The sequence below is a fragment of the Trifolium pratense genome, linkage group LG2, assembly GCF_020283565.1.
Source record: "Trifolium pratense cultivar HEN17-A07 linkage group LG2, ARS_RC_1.1, whole genome shotgun sequence".
NCBI classification, from domain to species: Eukaryota; Viridiplantae; Streptophyta; class Magnoliopsida; order Fabales; family Fabaceae; genus Trifolium; species Trifolium pratense.
In genome coordinates, this window is record NC_060060.1 from 14,365,025 (window position 1) to 14,384,173 (window position 19,149).

Consider the following 19,149-nt stretch of genomic DNA (forward strand, 5'->3'; position numbering starts at 1 on the left):
TTACAGTAACTATGAATCATTTAACAATGGATTGAAGGTGCAATTGTACATAAAGAAACACTGGTACATAATCACATTCAGTTTCTCTCCATCATATCTCTATTTTCCTCTTGAAGACAACACAAAATACAAATGAAATAAAATGGAAAGTTCAAAAAGTAAAACAGAAAATATTGAACAAGAAATCTACAAATTTGTGCCGCCAAGTCAAAGGGAATTGTTACAGCCAACCAATGCTGTCAATTCATTCTCCTACCATCCACATATTGACCTTAGACTGAAAAAAGATGTTTTGTTTTGTTTTGTTTTTGTCTCTATTTTCTCTCAATGCATATCCTTGCCAAACATGAAATTGCAGAAAACATCAGCAGCCATGCATTCCCTTCTCTGCTATGATTGATTCCTTCTGGTGAAATATAGCCATGCCACATGTACTGAACCTAGGATAATAAGACCAAGAAACATTTATATTAAGGTCGCATACACCAATTGTTTTCTTATAAGTCGTAAACTATTTTATAAGCTATCACGACGAGCTTGCTGAAAACAACTTATGAGTATGTTGCATACTATTTTTATGAACTCTTTCAAATACTTGTCATGCCTTAGTACTTGTGTCATAAAATAAATTCAAATAAGTCGTAAATAGCTCTTCTAGTTCAGAAGTGATATACAATGCTAATTTAGTCGTTGGCTGATGCATTGAAAGAGTAAAACAAGTCGAACTTACTAATGGAATCAGTTGATCGGCGTTTCATTACAGGAAATCAAGCTTTCACATAATCAGCTCCATCGCGCTTTCTTTTGTTAGACCTTGAAAAGAAACAGATCTGAGCCCAACTCTTTTTCTGCTTAAGTGGCTGTGGTTTAACCTCTTTCTTATCCCTCTTCTCCACAAATTCAGCCATGTACTGAACAACAGCCTAAGATGCACCAACACAGTAAAATTAAGATTAAAAACCATAAAAGTGTTTATTACATTAAAATATAAAAAAAGAACTCGATTACAAAATATACCTGTGCTCCCTTCTCAGCTATGTCTCTTGGTGGAACCTCAAGAGGATTTTCTTCCACTCGCAAGATGCGTAGTTTTGTGAGCATCCTAAATGAGTCGGGAAGAACACGTATCTGATTATTGCTGATATCCAATTCCTCAAGCATTTCGAGGTTCCCGATTGATCTTGGTAAGTATCTCATGTCAGCAAAATTGTTTCCTACGTTTATCTTGACAAGGGAGGTAGCGAAACATAAGCTCTCGGGAATGGATTCAAGCTCATTGAAACTCACATTAAGTTCCTTCAGGTTTATCAAAGTTGACATTGTTGTAGGTAGTTGTTTGACGTTATTGTACCGCAAAGACAAAATCTCCAAACTCTCAATCTTCCCTACAGCTTCTGGAAGGGCTTTAAGCTTATTATAGTCAGCGCGAAGCTCTCTAAGGGAAGAACAATTACCAATAGAATATGGAAGTTCTTCTATATCATTAGTTTCCACATTTAACACTTTGAGGTTAGCAAGTGACCCTATAGAGTCAGGAAGCACTGAAATTAGATTTGAACTCAAATCAAGCTCTTCGAGACGTATCAATCTGCTCAAAGAAGCAGGTAAGGTTGTTAAACTGTTTCCCCTCAGATCTAGATAGACCAGACTTAGGAGATTTCCAACAGAATCAGGAATCTCTGTGATCCTATTGGAATGCAAGTCCAATTTGGTCAATGATGAAAGTCCTCCAATAGTGGAAGGTATAGCCACAATCCTGTTCTCTGATAAATCAAGAGTGACCAAACTAGATAACTTCCCTAACGAATCAGGTAGCCAATCAACTTGGTCCATCAACTTTCCCTGCAGCTTTAGATCACGAGTTCCTTTCTTCGCAGAAACCTCAATTATGCTAGCAAGTTTAATCAAACTCAATTTATCACCATCTTGACCTACAAAACAACATTCCATCAGCACATATATATGACAAAAACAAAACTAAGCAAATCCATCAAAAATAAATTCTGTAATATATGTCCAAACTTCATCACAATTTTGGAGAATAGCAATATATTGCGTACAAGTTGTAGGCTACAACTTAACAAAAAGAGGCCCGCGACAGAGATCTAGGCCACAATATCGAAGTCTTTGATATCTCTACAATCAAAATGTGACTGCAATTGAGGTAGCACCAGTCACATTAGAGACCGAGATTCACCACAATATCAACAATTGTGGCACAGCCGAACGTTATCAGTTATCACTACTACCATGATTCAAACCTCGAATATGGCTACATAAACAAATAGTAATATGAATAATCAAATTGAAATATTGAAATATTATACCTGCAGCAGCTGTGGATTTAAGTGATGAATCCATTATTTGGGGTTTGGATGTGAAATTTGGCTCAATTCCATAACCATTAGGATAGAATGTGGATTTGGTCTTACTCTTGCTCACATAACTATCATCTCTTGTGAACAATTCAGAAGCTTTAGTAGAAACTTCTTTATCCACATGAACCAAACTTGAAGAAGCAACAATTGAAGGAACCTGCTTATCAAAACCACCACGAGAACCAGAACCAGAACCAGAAGCCGAATTCTTCGAAACAGTTGAAGCAGAACCATTAGAATAAGTAATTTTCCTAAAATCAGAACCAGTAGAACTACCACCACCACCACTAGAAACACAATCAGAAGCTCTCTGAATCAATTCATCAAACAGTGAATGAACATTCTCAAGATCAAGAAGTTTCAAAGCTTCCCTCTTCTGTTCATTACTCTGAAAACAAACAAAATTCTTCTGCATCTCTTGCAAAATCATGAAAAGTTCATCAGGTACATCATTTCCTTTACTTTGTTTACCTATAGATTCAAACTTAATTTGATCCTCTTTTTCAAGATTCAAAATTAACCCTTTTGCTGCTTCAACTTCATCAATCCCTGGTCTAACAGGTAAAGATCTATGAATCTTCATTATCTCTTCAATCACTCCATCAACACTACTCCAAGTCTCCATTTTTAAAACAACCCAGATATCAAAACTTCAAAAATTTCAAAACTTTAACATAATAATCAAAACCCAGTTGAAAAATAAACAAATTCTAATTCAACTTTCCCTTTTCAGACAGTTTTTTTTTTTTTGTTTCTGGTATAAAAAAAACACACACACACAGAGACACAATATCGGTTTCTGAAAAAAAAAAAAAACAAAACAAAAACAATTGACACTACACGACAGAGAAGAAGCTCCTTAAAAGGTTATTCGGTTTAGAAATTCACGATCTGAATCATTTGATTCATTTGTTCACGAGTTTTCTCTTCTTCTTCTTCTTTCTACTTGTGTTGTTTATGTTGTTGTTCTATTCTAGTAGTTGTTGTTGTTGTGTGTTTTGTCTTTTGCGTTATTTAATGAATTTCCTAATATACCCTTGGATGATTAGGTAAATAACACGTATGCCACCTGTTTTTATTTTCTGATACGCCCGCGGTTTTTTAATTAACGGCTTTTAACAAAACCTGATTCATGACATAAGTGCGGAATTTTTTAATTTATTCCGAAATATTCGGACTTTTAATCTAATTAATGCAACGTTTCATGAAATAAAGTAGACAAAACGGGCTCTTTTGTTTATAGATTTGGAGAATGTTAACATGTGTATATATGGCACATGTTAAAGTAGTAAAAATAGAAATTATGTCTTAGAATTTGTGCATTTTTACTTTTCAAGCATTAAATATTTTGTATCATTAAATGTTAAATTTCTATATTAAGATACCTTATCATGTGCCCTATATGCACATGTTAACAAGACCCTATAGATTTTTAGTTATGTTTATCGGGTTAGAATCAAATGACACCAACTGATTTGACACCGAATATTATATTTTTTAATAAAGTTTTAATCGATATAAATTTTATAAAATTTACTATTATATTGAAAGTTTATATCATATAAATCATTTAGGTAAAACTTCAGACAAATCCAAAATCATTTGATATGTTATTGAGATACATCAAAATTAACGATTTGCGTATTTTTTTTATATGCTGTTAATCTTTATGTGTCGTAATAGTATATCAAAATGATTTTGGATTTGTTTGAAATTTTATATAAATAATCTATATGATATAAAATTTCAATCCAACGATGAATTTTATAAAATTTATATCGGTTAAAACATTATTGAGAGGTGTAACATTTGATGTCAAACTAGTTGATGTTATTTGATCCTGACCCATGTTTGTGTGTGTTTTAGATTAATTTTGATTAATTTTTTAAGAAACTTTTTTTGACAATTTTTTTTAAGAAACTTATTTCTTATAGAAGAGAAAGAAAATTACTACATATAAGTTATGTTGCAAGCATATTAATGAAAAATAGAAAGTAAATAACCCATTTTTGGAGAAAAATAAAATAAATGAAAAAACATTTTCCTTTTGAATGGATGAAAATGAACAACTATTTTGACATGTATATACTTTTTCAATATCAACGACTTAATTATTGGTTTTTTTTATATTATAACTTTTTTTACTATTTATTACTTCATTTATTTTATTCCTTTAATTTGTCTTTCTCATATAAATAATACAAGACACTTGGATAACCCAAAAAAAAAAATACAAGAGGTCGCTTAATTTATTTTATTCCATTAATTTTTTCTTCTATACAATATTAATTATATGGGTCTTGTTAACGTGTGCCCTAATGTTAAGATATACCAAAATAAAAATTTAACATTTAATGATATAAGAAATTTAATGTTTCAAAAGTCAAAATGCACAAATTAGCATTTAATAATTTCTATTTTTGTTTCTTTAACATGTGCCTTAAGGGCACAAGTTAACATTCTCCTAATTATATTTCTTAATTTATGTGAAATTACTAAAGTGACATAATTTGAAATGGAATGAGTATGATATTCAATAACATACACAAATATATAAAAAGTAAAATTTGATTTCTACTTTGTGTTGAGGAGCTTATAGAGATCTTTCATCTTAAGAGGTCAGACTCTTGGTCTAGCATTTGGAGATTGAAGATACCTCCAAAGATTAAAAACCTAGTGTGGTGGATTTGTTAGGGATGCTTCTCAACTTGCGTGCAGCTTAGAGATAAAAGAGTTCAATGTCCACCAAATTGTGTTTTGTGCGACAATAATTATGAAGATACCGTTCACATTTTATTCACATGTCCTTTGTTTATCAAAGTTTGGAGTGTGAGTAACTTTTCAAATAAAATTGAAGGAGTCGTCAACACGACTAGTACCACATAAGAATTAATTTTTTTGCTGACTTCACACATTTGCGTAAATTTTTAAGATGCTCATTATTAGCATTTTCCTTTATTTATTATTATTTTTAATCTTTGTGAAACAAACTTTAAACTATTGTTATTTTAAAACAAATGGATTAAGCATCATTTATTTATTTTTGATAATCATGTCATCATACTTGATTCAAGGTTATTATGGCTATTTCTAGAAGTAGAAGTATAGAATAGAAGCATAAAAAGAAAGTGAAAAAAGAAGGGGGAGAGAGATTGAGAAAAGAAACAACAGGTGTAAGTGTTGGGGAGGGGGACACGTCCATAGGTGTATCCAGCTGGCAAAGCGACTATTCACGCCAATGCCATTTCACTTTTCAGCAAACACAACACATTGATTCATTCACTCATTCATTAGTCTCACTTATTTAAATTATTTTTACCCTATGGTTTGGTTGTTATATTATGTTGTGAGGGGTCGTGGTCATGGTCATGGTCATGAGAACAAATCAATCACAACAGTAGTAGTAACTCCATTTTTTTAATCTATATATATATTATCATATGATAATGATCTATAATATCACATTCATCAGTGTCACGTGTTGTTGCTATAGTGTCCCCTCACCATCAGGCGAAGCTCATGTGCATGTTACCCACTTCCTCCAACATCTTCTATACCGCTCATTTAACTCTCTTAATAACAGATAATAAATAATAGTGGTAATATAGTATTTAAGTAAGGTTCTAGTTGTTTAAGGAAGGTTCTGAGTTTAAACTCTTTTAAATGAGCTTGGTTCATCCGTAGTTAGTTGATCAAGTGGTAATTTGTGTTGAATTTGGTAGGGGGAATTACCGTTTAATTCCCCGTAATTGTGATTGAGAGAAGGCTCGAACCACTTGATGTATGTTAGAATTGATCTTCGAATCAGATTAGACAGTTCAGTGGGCCGGATACTAATGTTGAAAGAAGAAAAAAGCTTGGTTCTTAACGCAACCTTTAAGCTCACTATTAAGAATGTCTAAATATATTTATATACTCAACCGTCTAAGAATTTGAACAACATGAAACTTCAAACAAACTATAAATAACTTTAACACTTATCAGTTACCCTCATGTGTCTAATGTGGCCTGATTTCAATTCTTACATTGCAATTCCTAACTCGACTTTGATACCATTGATTGCGTATTTGCAAGTGTACAAATATCGTCAAAGTAATAAAAGAATATCGATTCACAGGGATTGCGCGATTATACGAGGGAATTGTGTCTATGAACATAATTGAAATTAACAAACATGTTTGGGGGTTTAGTTGAGTAGTTTGACGGTAAGAAAATGTGCTAGTTCAAATGGTAGAAAAGTAAGGTAGAATCATCGGAATCACCTAGTCTATAGTTTATCACATGCAATCTAACATATCATATGGAATCACTCAAGTATTCACAACTAGATCAACAATATGGCGAATCGCAGTCTCTTGTCAAAATTCACCCTATCCGTTGTCGATACTCCTCCGATCTCTCGAATGTAAGCTACCGACTACGAAGTATTTGAAAACGCGTTAATCGTTCGCTACACTCTATGTTTCAATCTCTCGACCGGAAACACTCGAGTGCTTAATGCAATCAGTCCAGAAATTAAATCAATATTCTCATACGTGATTCAAATCTAAGTTCATTATAAAGCTGATCAGGAATCATAAAGCATTAATCTCATAATTGCATTAAATGAATACTATTACAAGAGTAATTCCACACGAATACATCAGATTACATAAGAACACTACATTCTAAGCTATCCTAGATCCTACCTCAATGAAGAATTTAGCTCCTCATCGTGCTTCGATCAGCTCCTATCTTCAACTTCATGGTTCTTGATTCCATTGTGTTGAAGATGCTGAAGCTATCCCCTTTGTTCCAGGATCAGGCCTTCATTCTTGCTCAAAATCTCCGAATATAGGATCCAGTGCAGAAAAATTCCAACCAAATGCAGAAAAATCCAGTTTTCTTATATAGGAATTGCAACCACGCCGCGCGTCAGATCCATCACGCCGCGCGTGGTTGCTTATCTTCATCCTACGCCGCGCGTGTAACTTCCCACGCCCCCGGCGTAGTTCACTCTTCATCCACCACGCCGCGCGTGGTCACTAGTCAGAGAACACCCTTTTCTTGATCAAAGCTTCACGCCGCGCGTGATCAAAGTGTGATTTTGGGCTTTCTGTGATCATGATCACGCGGCGCGTGATGGACCACGCCCCCAGCGTAGTTAAATTGTAACTTTTCCTGCATATTTTCCTGCTTTCTTGTACATCAAGTAACCTTGCTTCCGAGTTGATTTTCTCTTGATTTATTGCTTAAAAACTCTAAAATAAGTCTAATGTTCCTCAAATACGCATGGATTATGAGAGTGTGACGATACGTCATCAACCATATTAAATGAGTTTGAATCTAACCCTAAAAACTAGCTTAAAGAGTGATAATACATTAATACTCACATTTTTATAGGCTCAAGAAACCTGAAATATGAAACTTCAAACAAACTACAAACAACTTCATCAAACTCAGCCTTGAACATGCAAAAACAAATTAGTAAATACTTATAAAAAATTTATTGTTATTTGAGTCTCACAATATTCAAGAGATTAATTTATACACTTATAATATCTAACTTATATAAAAATATCTAACTTTTTTTATCTTCTCTATATAATCAAGCAGTTCTTATCCGCAGATATTTCTAAATATATATTATTTTTATGTAAATATATGTTTATTTTTAAATTTTTATATCTTTCAAGACACTAATATTATTATAATAAGAGTGTATTTAAATAATATTAATAAATAAATTCAATAATTTGGAATGAGAGTTATATTGAGACACATTTTTTATTTCAAAGCAAACTTATATTTAGATGACCAAATCACATCACCACCATGCATCCTACCTGATCCATATTTCTTGGCGAGTCACTCATTAATTTCATATATCAGTATCACTCACTCGTGACCCCTTCTACGTATTAACCGCAATGCAACTTTGGATATACTAACAATACATGTGATATGATTGTGAGTAACGTTATCTAACTATAGCCCCTGAATTATTCTTGTGATATTTTTTCTTAAAAAAATTGATGAGAATGAAAGTCTTAAAGATTAAATCTGTTATTTTTTGTTAAGGATTGTGACATGATAAGGCAGGCAATGCCAGCAAAACTCGGCTGCACTGCACCTTTCACCTTCTATCTCATATTCTGCCTTTGTCCCCTAGCTTATCATTTACGTATTATTTCAATTTGAATAAAAATATTTGTTTATGTAAATTCAGTTTCATGGCTAGCTCACCAATATCACAGAAAATAATATATAGTTATGTGTATATATAAACATAAACATTATAGAGATTCTACCATAAATCGAACTCGAATTCTTCTGAACAATTCATCTTAAAGGAAACTCATTAATCACTTGAGTTCAATGTCTTGGTTTACGAACAACGTATTTGATAATGTAAGGAACATGACTTTCTTTTTTGTTACAGAAGGAGACTAAATTCTACAGAAGAAAGTTCCTATGACGTCGTTTCTAAGAAGATCACGAACGTCTTCCAAAGGAGAAACATGAATTGAGAAATCAACATTAGAAGAGGCTCCAAGTTTCGCGAAGAAATCTGCACGTCGGTTCCCTTCTCTAAGAGTCTGACAAAGAGAAATATTATTTTGGGATATCAACTCCTTTATGCCTCGGATGATGTTGATACAAATACAATGTAGGGAGTCAGAGTAACAAACAAGTTCATCAAAACCTAGGTCTTTAACTAACAAGAGACCTTGTAGATAGCATGTAGTAGTTCAGCAAGGAGGATGTCAGAAGACTGTTGAATGATGCCCAAGAAGCCCAAATGGAAGGTGTTTAAAATGATTCCCCCAATCGAATGAGAGTAGCAAGGCAACTTCCATCCACATTAAGGATTGTACAAAAGTAATTTTTATTGTTCCATTTGATAAAACTATCAACTAGCATGTCATTATTATATACGATGATATTTAATTAAATTAATTGTTATAAATGCTTCAATTATTTTTGGCTTCTATTTTGTTTGTTTTGGTTCCCTGTGCGTTGGAATTCTACAATTCGAATGTGCAAATATCTTTTTATTTTTTTGAGTTTGAATTCTAAAATCCAAATAAAATTCAAATGACGGTATTTAAAAACGTGTTATATACAATTTGGATTTAATTTGTGTAAAATTAAGTTCTACATGATTGAAATTTTTACAGGTTAAGGGCAAAGCTATACCAAATAACAAGAAAAATAGCAAGTAAATGACAATTAAATTTATAAATGAAAAATAAAAGGATAAGAAAAGGGATGGCTCACAAGTGAAGACACAAAGGAAGACATAGGTGCAGCCAATGATGTTCACATTAAGGTTTGAAGATAAATGAAAAAGTGAAAGTGGATAGGGAATCCTAGAAGGGAGGAATTCATGCATATATCCATCTTTGCTTGGTATGATGATGGGGCAACAATTTAGTATTTCATACAAAGACAATTTGTATAATTAGAGTCAATGGAGGAATGAGATATGAGCCTAATTAAAGAGGATTACCTAATGGGAAAGAATCAAAGATTATGATTTTGAGGAGAAGAATAAAGCTTATGGGCCATGAAACTGAAAACTGTGAACTGTAACTTTGTGTGGTTTGACACAAAAAACCAGGGAATGTTAATTTCATAATGTATCCAAAATATACAACAGCATCTGATGGAAACAAATCAAATGAAGCAAAATCAGAATAAGGTCAGGGGTACTAGTAGGTGGTGTTAAGGAATCTAGTAACACTATATAGGCCCAATTTACTTCAAACCAGATTCTTGAGCATATATAATAGAGAATCAGCACAAATAGCTGCAATGCACCAAGATAAAATGTCAAGGTAACACAAGCATTTTAGCACCAGCAATATGCAGATTTATGTCACGGCTTCAACGGATTCCTTCAAAATTAAAGAAAATCAAAATCAGCGCAAGATTACGGTTTCACCTCAAAGGAAGTGGTCATCAACGACAACCTTGGATACCCAAAAGCCCACTGTCGCAACTGTGGTTTCACTCCCTATTGTCGAATACCATTGTCTGAGAAATGAGAACTCATCTAGTATCATTGTCATCAAAACCTAAATCTATCTCTTCGCACAATTTCTCAAACATCACTTGACTCTTAGGATATCGGTAATCAATAGATTGTAAGCTGAAATAAGCATAAAACTGCATATGATACCCTGCATAAAATACAACTTGTATCAAAGTTTGTTATTAACATTAAATATGGACCAGAAAAGAGTAGGGTTGGTCCTTACTGCAATAGTTAATTTTCCATCATCCTCACTCTGCCTAACATGATGGAACCACATCACATGCTTGGCCTTCATTCATTCCATCTTCTCATTATCAGCATTATCATATACATATATATATACAGAAAAGGACACTTAAAAAATTATTGCGTCGGGACACCTTTTCCTTTATTTGTCAACTCATTCACATACTTTTGATCTTGAAAACTTAACTCTTCAAAGGTCTTCTCATGTTTCAGTGCACCTACCAACATTATATATGTTGAGTCCAACGAGTCTCAACATCTAGGCAAACTGAACTTAGTCAATGCTCTCATCAATAATTCCATGAATTTAACAAGATTCATAGGAGAAGATCTAACGTACCACACAGCATGTGAACATCTTCACCATTGCTCTTCGAATTGCCTCTTGGTCAAACTTGGCAACTAAAGAAGAATTCACATGTCCTTCTGCACTTGTCATTGAAGATGACAATGACAATCTTTGCCTCTTGTAATCGCAACATCTATTGATATGAGCACGCACAGAACTAGTTCCATTTCACACTTGATTTTTCCACCCCAACAATGGCATGCAACTTTCTTTTCTATGCCACACCCTAATGAAATGATTCCATGACTCTGAACGCTTCTTAGTTTGAGTAGGTAACATTGCAGATGTTGGAAACTGTACTCTCTGAAGTTGCAGATGTTGGAAGATTACCATCATTAGTCATCTTGATTCTATAAAACATAAAGAAACAGATTAGAGAAGTTAAAAAAGAATTGTTGCTCATCAAACTAGAAGGTGCAGAAAAATGCATGGGCTACTTTCCTTCACAATTGATACACATAATTAATTTGCTTGCAGTTCATCCTAGAAGTTAAACACAGAGCTACCACTTTCTCCAAGAAGTTCAATGATACAAGTATATTTACAATCTAACATTTTTCAAGTGAAACCACATTTTCGTGACACAATAAGCGAAAATTCCATGTGAAAAGTGCATATTACATTAACTTACATAAGATTATTATTTTTTGAAGAAACTTACATGGGATTATTAAAAAAAGATCCCACAAATTAAGTTGTGACGTAAATTTCCTCACTGAATCTGTTGGGCCTTGGGCTCCTCAGCTTCTATAAAGAAGATCATAAGATTATTTAAATACCAACACCACAAGTTGCCCCTAAAGCAACATGGACCTAATTAAAACAATTCATTATACAAATCCTAAAACAAAAAAAGAACATTGTAAATAAATTCAGACACAAGGTAAAATTCACCATGTATCCAAAATAGACAACAGCATCTATAACATCATTAGCATCTGATGGAAACAAATCAACTTTTCCAATTGATAACTCATAAAAGCATAACACTAGAACTAATCAAATGAAGCAAAATCAGAATAAGGTCAGGGGTACTAGTAGGTGGCGTAAAGAAATCTAGTAACACTATATAGGCCAAATTTACTTCAAACCAGGTTCTTGAGGTATATACTATATGAAGTGGTTCCTATTCAATCAAGATTACATTCGGATAGCCTATTCTAGAGCATATATAACAGAGAATCAGCACACACGGCAATAATGCACCAAGATAAAATGTCAAAGTAACAAAAGCATTTTTAGCACCAGTAATATGCAGATATATGTCACGGCTTCAACGACAACCTTGGATACCCAAAAGCCTACGCAAAACTCTGTCGCAGCCGTGGTTCCACTCCCTATTGCCAATTTGCCATCACCAGAAACACAAATTTCGTCCTATCAATTCATGCACAACACAAAAACAAAAAAAAAGTATGTAATTTCAATGTTAAACAAAACCAAAATTAGACACCAAAAACACTACAAAAAACTGACAATACCCAGAAGAAGGAAATACCTAGAATAAGGAAGTAATGCCTTAACAGATTGTATATATTGTGTTTGCTCATGTGGCCTCGACTTTTTTGGTCCTCAGTATTGACTTGAAGCCCCGGCATTTCAGAATACCATTGGCTGAGAAATGAGAACTTATGTAGTATCATCGTCATCAGGACCCAAATCTATCTCTTTGCACAACTTCTCAAACATCACTTGACTCGTAGGATATCGGTAATCAATAGATTGTAAAGTGAAATAAGAATACTTAATGTCAAACTGCATATCATACCCTGCATAAAATACAACTTGAATCAAAATTTGTTATTAACATGATGAAACCACATGCTTGGCCTGCATTCATTACATCCTCTCATTATCAGCATTACCATATACAATCTAAAAATGATTGAATGAAGAAACCAGTATCCTACAAACAAAACAAACAACACCCCAAATGACTTAAACTCCAAAAGCATAAAACCTTTAACAATAAAACTGAAACCCCATCATTAAAAATAACACACTAGAGTCTATGACATGTCTATAATCTAAGTTCATAGATGTTAAAATTGCACAGACCCACAAAACTAGAGTTTGATAACCCAGCAAAGCAATTGAAAATCAAATAAATATCTCAAATTTGCAAAAAAGAAGAATAAACCAACCGTGAGGAAGAGAAGAATGGTAGAAAAAACAAAAGATGAGAGAGTGAGAAAGGGATTAAAGACGCTACGCAAGCAGAGGAGAGGAGAGCAGCAAAAGAGAGGTATTTTGAAATACCTCATATTTTCTTCTTTCTCTCTTCTTCTTTCTCTCGGTGCCGGGTCTCGAACCGAGTTCCTCTAGATTGAGGATTAACTCCTCAACCAAGTGACTTCTCGGGAGACAGGCAAGATGTTTTTCTACAGAATTGTATTTATTACAAATCTTTGGGCGAGTTTCTGCGTCAAAGCCCAAAGGCTTAAATTGTTGTATTGGATTGTATTGTTGTATTAATCTTTTACTAGTAAAAACATAAGCAAGCATTGTGATGATGTGACACTTCTAAAAAAACTCTACTTATTTGATAAAAAAAAAAAACTCCACTTATAAATATTTATTTATTTACTAGTAAAAGGAAAGTTGAGTTTCTCATAAGCAAGCATTGTGATGATGTGACACCTCTAAGAAAACTCCACTTATTTGATCAAAAAAAACTCCACTTATAAATATTTAATTATTAAATTTTTCATAAGAATGAATTGCACAAAACATGTTTTTATATTATTTATAACTTTTCACTATCATAACCGTACCATTAAGTATTTTCCACTATTACATTCTCTAACCTTGGAGTTTCTTGCAAATGTAACCAACATAGAGTAATAAACGAAATATTGCTTAATTTTCAGTTTCACTCTAACCTTTATAACCACCACTTATCACATTTTTTTTCATATTTGTTCTATACATTTGACACTCGCAATGGTACTCATGAGATCATATACATCTTCAAGTTGTACACTATGTCTACTATTGATAGCAATCTCAGCAAGATATGTAGACATTTTTTCAATATACCTGTGTTCATTTGTCTTTTATAGTAAATTTAATTATTGTACATTCTTTTGTTCTTTTGTTACTTTTATATTTATTTATTCTTTAATGTCATGAAGGGAAAACATGATTGATTGCTCATGTTCGGAATGTGAGGAAGATTTGAAGGAGAACTTAGGTGAGTTTTGTCAATCCCTTGAATAATTTCCTTTTATCAACAAGTAGATCACCTTTTACCAACTTTTTATCTATTGTGTTTTTAAATTTACATATTTGTTGTTTTTATATATGAACACATAGATGAAGACATATGGTTTTATGGACAACCTCACCATTAACACTAATATTCATATGGCTACGACATTTGTTGTGAATTCGAACCGAAAACCACACCAATAACCAATAGTAGAACCAACTATCCTTAGGGTGTGGGACAAATGAATTGAAGCAACCAAATCAAAATAGAATGAGCAATTTAAACAAAAGCTATAACTATGAAAGCGATAAAGAACACGGAGAAATTTTTTACCCAGTTCGGTTAAAACCAACCTACTATGGGGAGAGAGAGCTCTCTGTTCCACTATCAATAGAATATTTGATTAGAATGAGATTCATAGAGTTACAAGATTTATAGTTCTCCTAAATCTACCATTTTCCCGAATCTCTCCCCGTGACCAAGAGATTCAATCAATAAGTGTTTACAAGATGAAATAATGAGTTCCCGACCCTAGAGATTACCCAAGAGAAACTCTCTTAACCCTAGCCTTCATGTTGGTGAAAAACCCCTTTTCAAAACCCTCATTTTCTATCTCATCCGCTCCCTCCCGTTCTTCTTTAATCAGTTTGGTCCTTTCGGGATATCTTTAAGGGACCAAACTGATTAACGAAGATGTCTTTAAGGAACCTATTTTGACCTTCTTTTTTTTAAGGGACCTATTCGGACCTTTTTTTTCTCTCTTTAAGGGACCAATGTGAAACTAAAAATGTCTTTAAGGGACTATTTTACTAATTAAGCCCTTAATTTATACAAAAATGTTATTGTAACAGAGTGTTGATATTCGTTGAAGAAAGACATAAGCTTTGTTGAATATGAACTTGTGTTGTCGGAGTTTGTTTGAAGTCCTACATTATTTAGGTTTACGGGATGTCAAGTGTATAAATATGTGACGGCAACCTCACCCTATGAGCTAGCTTTTGAGATGAGATCCGAGCATATTTAACATGGGAAAATGTCATTCTAATATTATTGAAACCCTAACCGTCACTTTGTGTTTAACTCTGTGTTGGAATTAATTTACTAATTCATAGTATAAAACATGCTCAACAATAAAGATTAAATCCATAATCTTACTTTAGTGCGGAAGCCAAATAAACATATGAGCATGTATATAAAATAGGATCTACGACATGTTGATTTATCAAGGATTATAGGAATACCTGGATAGATGAATCCACTTGATGAACTGACCTGAAACAGAATCGGATGACGAACACCCGTTGGCTTGTGGTTCTTCCTCAACCAGGACTCCTTATGCCTTTAAGACTCTTCAGATGGGGAGAAGAGTCAATATGCAGTGTGTCCGGTATATTGGGGACCATAGCCTATATATAGTGTGATGGCCAATTAGGGTTCTCATTATTCCGAAATGGGTCATCCTGACATCCACTCATATTGAGTCCATATCCAATTAATTAATTACTTAATTAATTCTAAATAGAAATCTAATTAGCCTTTTAACTTTATTTGATCACTTAATCAATTAAGGCTCCTAATTGATAAATAGCTAATATAATTATATAAAGATATTTGCCCACATAATATTATTGGAATATTGTAAAATATTCCAACAATCTCCCACTTGGGCTACATATCGTTATAATTATATCATTGTTCCTTAGGCGCGCATCCGAATGCTATTTATCTTTAGATTTCAACTTTACAATCTGGTCCATCTCATACACCAATAATGGGACCACCGCGGCTGTCGTCACTGACGTATAATGTGACGGAACCCCGACGACCACCACATCAATGTACTTGACGACATAGATCTGATATGGATGAGTGGCATGGAAATTTCATGCAATGTGATCTCTATATCATGCCTATTTCCAACTGGTCCAACTGAAAACTTTAGTGAGATCAAACTGAAGTTTGCAAATTCAATATTTGCACAAAAGATACAGAACCGGTTATAATAATAATAACCTCAAACTTTATTTCTGCAGAAAACCTTAACAAAATCTGTATCAGTATCAAAACCAAAGTTAGAACATAACAAATTAGAGACTCCCACTAATCCAAGACATCCTTAGTGACAAAAATAATATGAAAGACCTTAGGTGTCACGTCTTTGATTAGTGAGTTAGCTAGCATAAACTTTATCTCTATATGTTCTATCATTCAACAACAACTAATATAACTTGAGTTGTCTTTCAAAAACTTTTACTTTATGCAACCAAGTGACATAAATACTTACAGTCAGTTCTTGAGTTAAAATGTCCATTATATATAGACATCCAAAAGGATCAGAGTCAAACATCCTGATGATCTCCAAATTGTTAGATCTCCGATATGTGAGCACAAATTATTGTTCTCTATAACAATCTTTATGGTTGCCTCATTTTAACAATTCAAATTTTGAATTGCTCAAGTACCTGCCAAATGATCTTATCGTATACACTATTTTCGGATGCGTATAAGTCAGATCATACATAAGTTTCTCAATGCTAAAGCATATGGGAAAATACTTTATTTTCTAAATTTCCAGATTTTCTTTTGGACAATGATTGAGACTAGACAGTCTCCCTTTATGATTAAGGCAATTCCTTAGTTTATTGACTTTCATGTCGAATTTACTTTCAACTTTATTGATACGACTCTTTTGTTATACCCAAATGATACATTGAGAATAATTTCTAAGTATCGAAATGCCTAATACAAAAGAGATGTGCCCAAGATCTTTTGTCACTAAACTTTTGTTAGTGATTTCTTGATTTTACACAACAATCATATATTATTGTTGACTAAATAAAATAAATTCGACACATTAAATTTAAAATATAAACATACTCCCACTGAACCTGTATAATTCACAACTCTCCATAATATACATCTCAAAAACCAAATGAGACAATCACCTTATGAGACTTTTGTGGTATCAATAATGAGACAACTTTTTTAACAAATTAATGGATTTCTTTTGTTAGCACATTATCTACTTTGTGTCTATTGACATAAAGTTTCATCTGATTGCACTTTATTGTGTTTCTTAATGTTGCCATTAAGAAACACTATCTTGATATCCATCTTATTTAGCTCCAAAAAACTATAATAAGTAACAAGTGTCGTGACTGTCCTAATAGAGTTTTCAAAATAAAACGAATATGATGTCTCTTTTCAATCAATACTTTATGACACTTGATACTTTAATTCTTGACGGTATTGAGTTTGATCTTCATGAATTAATCTCTTAACTTAATTGAGAGAAAGAACACTAATGTCCTTATGAGGATCCAAATTTACTATATAAATAGTAACTATATGAATTGATTTAGAACCAATTCTTCCTCACTCAATTTTGTTCTTTTACCATATCTCTCCCCCAAACTCAATATCTTCAAGAGACTTTGCAATTTCCGTCTCATAATGTTCATTAACATGGGACCAAAGTTTATATTTCTCAAAATTTTCAACAATTCTAGATTGTCACAAGTCATAACTGAATTGACTATATGTAAAAGACAAATTGAATCTCTAGTTTAAAATAATAATAAAGAATTTATAACATTAAAGCAAAACTTAATTCACATGATGATTCACCAAATTGTCTTTTAAATACAAATATAAGTTAGTAACAACAATCTAACAAATAGTTGAAAAACCATCGATCTTCACCGACTTATTTCCCCGCCAGATTGATGTGTCTTTCAACATCATTGAAATTTGTCAGTTTAGATCATAATTTCTTATTGTTCTTTATTTGTCTTTATCCTCTGAGGTATTTACATAATGAGCACTGTATTATTTTCTCTTGCTTCGATATTTTCTTCATGACACACTTTATGAAATGATCTATTAAAGAATCATTTCTAACTTTAATAGTTATAAGACTAATTGTGCAAATAGAACACTATATGCTAAATTTTCGACAAAGTAACTTGATTGTCAAAATTATATCGCTTTAGCAAGATTAAATAGTTACCTAATGTGCTTTTGAGATTTTCTTTGCTTAATAATCCGAATGAAATATTATCTCTTCGACGAGAGCTTATTTTTCCCTTTATTGCTTTAGAAACACTTTAATTTAAGCAAAGAAAACATGACAAAAATTATGTCATCTTAAATAATACCTCAAATGTCTCTGGAATTCAAAACTTTATGATCATGACCTATGTTATTCGGAGTATACTCACCTTTTATACTTGAGTCTCACTTTAAAGTTACCAAATAGTGAGAGAATTTGAGTTTCTCCATCTTTACATAAGTTTAGATCCAAGAACACAATGTTCTTCATTTATTTTGCAGATATACATAAACTATATCAGTTTATAGAGAACCAAAAAATTACTCACCAAAATACGTAATGCACCATTGATGTCAAGCCCTTAAAAAATAACATCAATTGCTAGTGGTATTTTGTGACAATGATCAAACATTGACGGTCAATATTGACAAACAATAAATCCTTATAATCGTCACATGTTTATAATTACACGTGTGAATGTAATCCACTAAATACTTGTATGGATCTACACTAACACGACTTTATTAGGCACGTCAATAAATTAATATAGAGGCGTGCACTTCTTTATTTGTAAATTATAAGACAAACAAGATACCAAGCGCACCATCAATTCCCAATCTTTGATTGTAAGAATTAACTGCAAGCGGTACTCTCAACGTAATGATCAAATGTTGGTAATAAGTCCTGTCAGATAATGTGCGTCTTTGACACCAACCATTACCCACATGGATAAACTTAATAATTACTACACATTTACCATCACAAGTATGTATATTATTCGGCCAAACTGCACGTCTTCCTTTTGGCCGACTGTAACAGCTCGCATAAATAATCTCATACTAAATCTTTCATAATTTCAATTGAATATAGTCTACGCACCGGGGGTTGCTTTAG

The 19,149-nt window shown here is 32.9% G+C and overlaps 1 protein-coding gene and 1 long non-coding RNA gene across 11 annotated transcripts; both read right to left on the minus strand.

Annotated features, from left to right (window-relative positions):
- Nucleotides 1–3,491, minus strand: LOC123907433 (plant intracellular Ras-group-related LRR protein 4-like). The gene is made up of 4 exons (XM_045957716.1): nucleotides 2,328–3,491; nucleotides 1,018–1,931; nucleotides 731–923; nucleotides 1–440 (listed from the first exon to the last, which is right to left on the minus strand). The coding sequence occupies exons 1-3, from the start codon at nucleotides 3,001–3,003 to the stop codon at nucleotides 768–770; spliced, it is 1,746 nt and encodes a 581-aa protein (XP_045813672.1). The 5' UTR covers nucleotides 3,004–3,491; the 3' UTR covers nucleotides 1–440; nucleotides 731–767.
- A 5,989-nt stretch (nucleotides 3,492–9,480) lies between these two features.
- LOC123907434 lies at nucleotides 9,481–13,414 on the minus strand. 10 transcript variants are annotated; one of them, XR_006809225.1, is made up of 7 exons: nucleotides 13,138–13,404; nucleotides 12,492–12,762; nucleotides 12,278–12,370; nucleotides 11,655–11,740; nucleotides 10,985–11,343; nucleotides 10,622–10,903; nucleotides 9,705–10,543 (listed from the first exon to the last, which is right to left on the minus strand). It is a non-coding gene; the product is annotated as an uncharacterized LOC123907434 (long non-coding RNA). The 10 variants fall into 10 exon arrangements; XR_006809226.1 differs by having other exon boundaries at nucleotides 9,481–10,543; nucleotides 10,622–10,912; nucleotides 11,655–12,370; nucleotides 13,138–13,414; XR_006809223.1 differs by having other exon boundaries at nucleotides 10,622–11,343; nucleotides 11,655–11,737; nucleotides 12,239–12,370; nucleotides 13,138–13,407.
- Nucleotides 13,415–19,149: the final 5,735 nt, after the last annotated feature.

What these genes read in the sequence shown, in the direction of transcription:
- LOC123907433 (XM_045957716.1), bottom strand. Translation starts at nt 3,003, where the DNA reads ATGGAGACTTGGAGTAGTGTTGATGGAGTGATTGAAGAGATAATGAAG. An exon ending in TAAATCCACAGCTGCTGCAG is followed by an intron (nt 1,932 to 2,327) that starts GTATAATATTTC and finishes GTTGTTTTGTAG; the next exon opens with GTCAAGATGGTGATAAATTG. An exon ending in TAGCTGAGAAGGGAGCACAG is followed by an intron (nt 924 to 1,017) that starts GTATATTTTGTA and finishes GGTGCATCTTAG; the next exon opens with GCTGTTGTTCAGTACATGGC.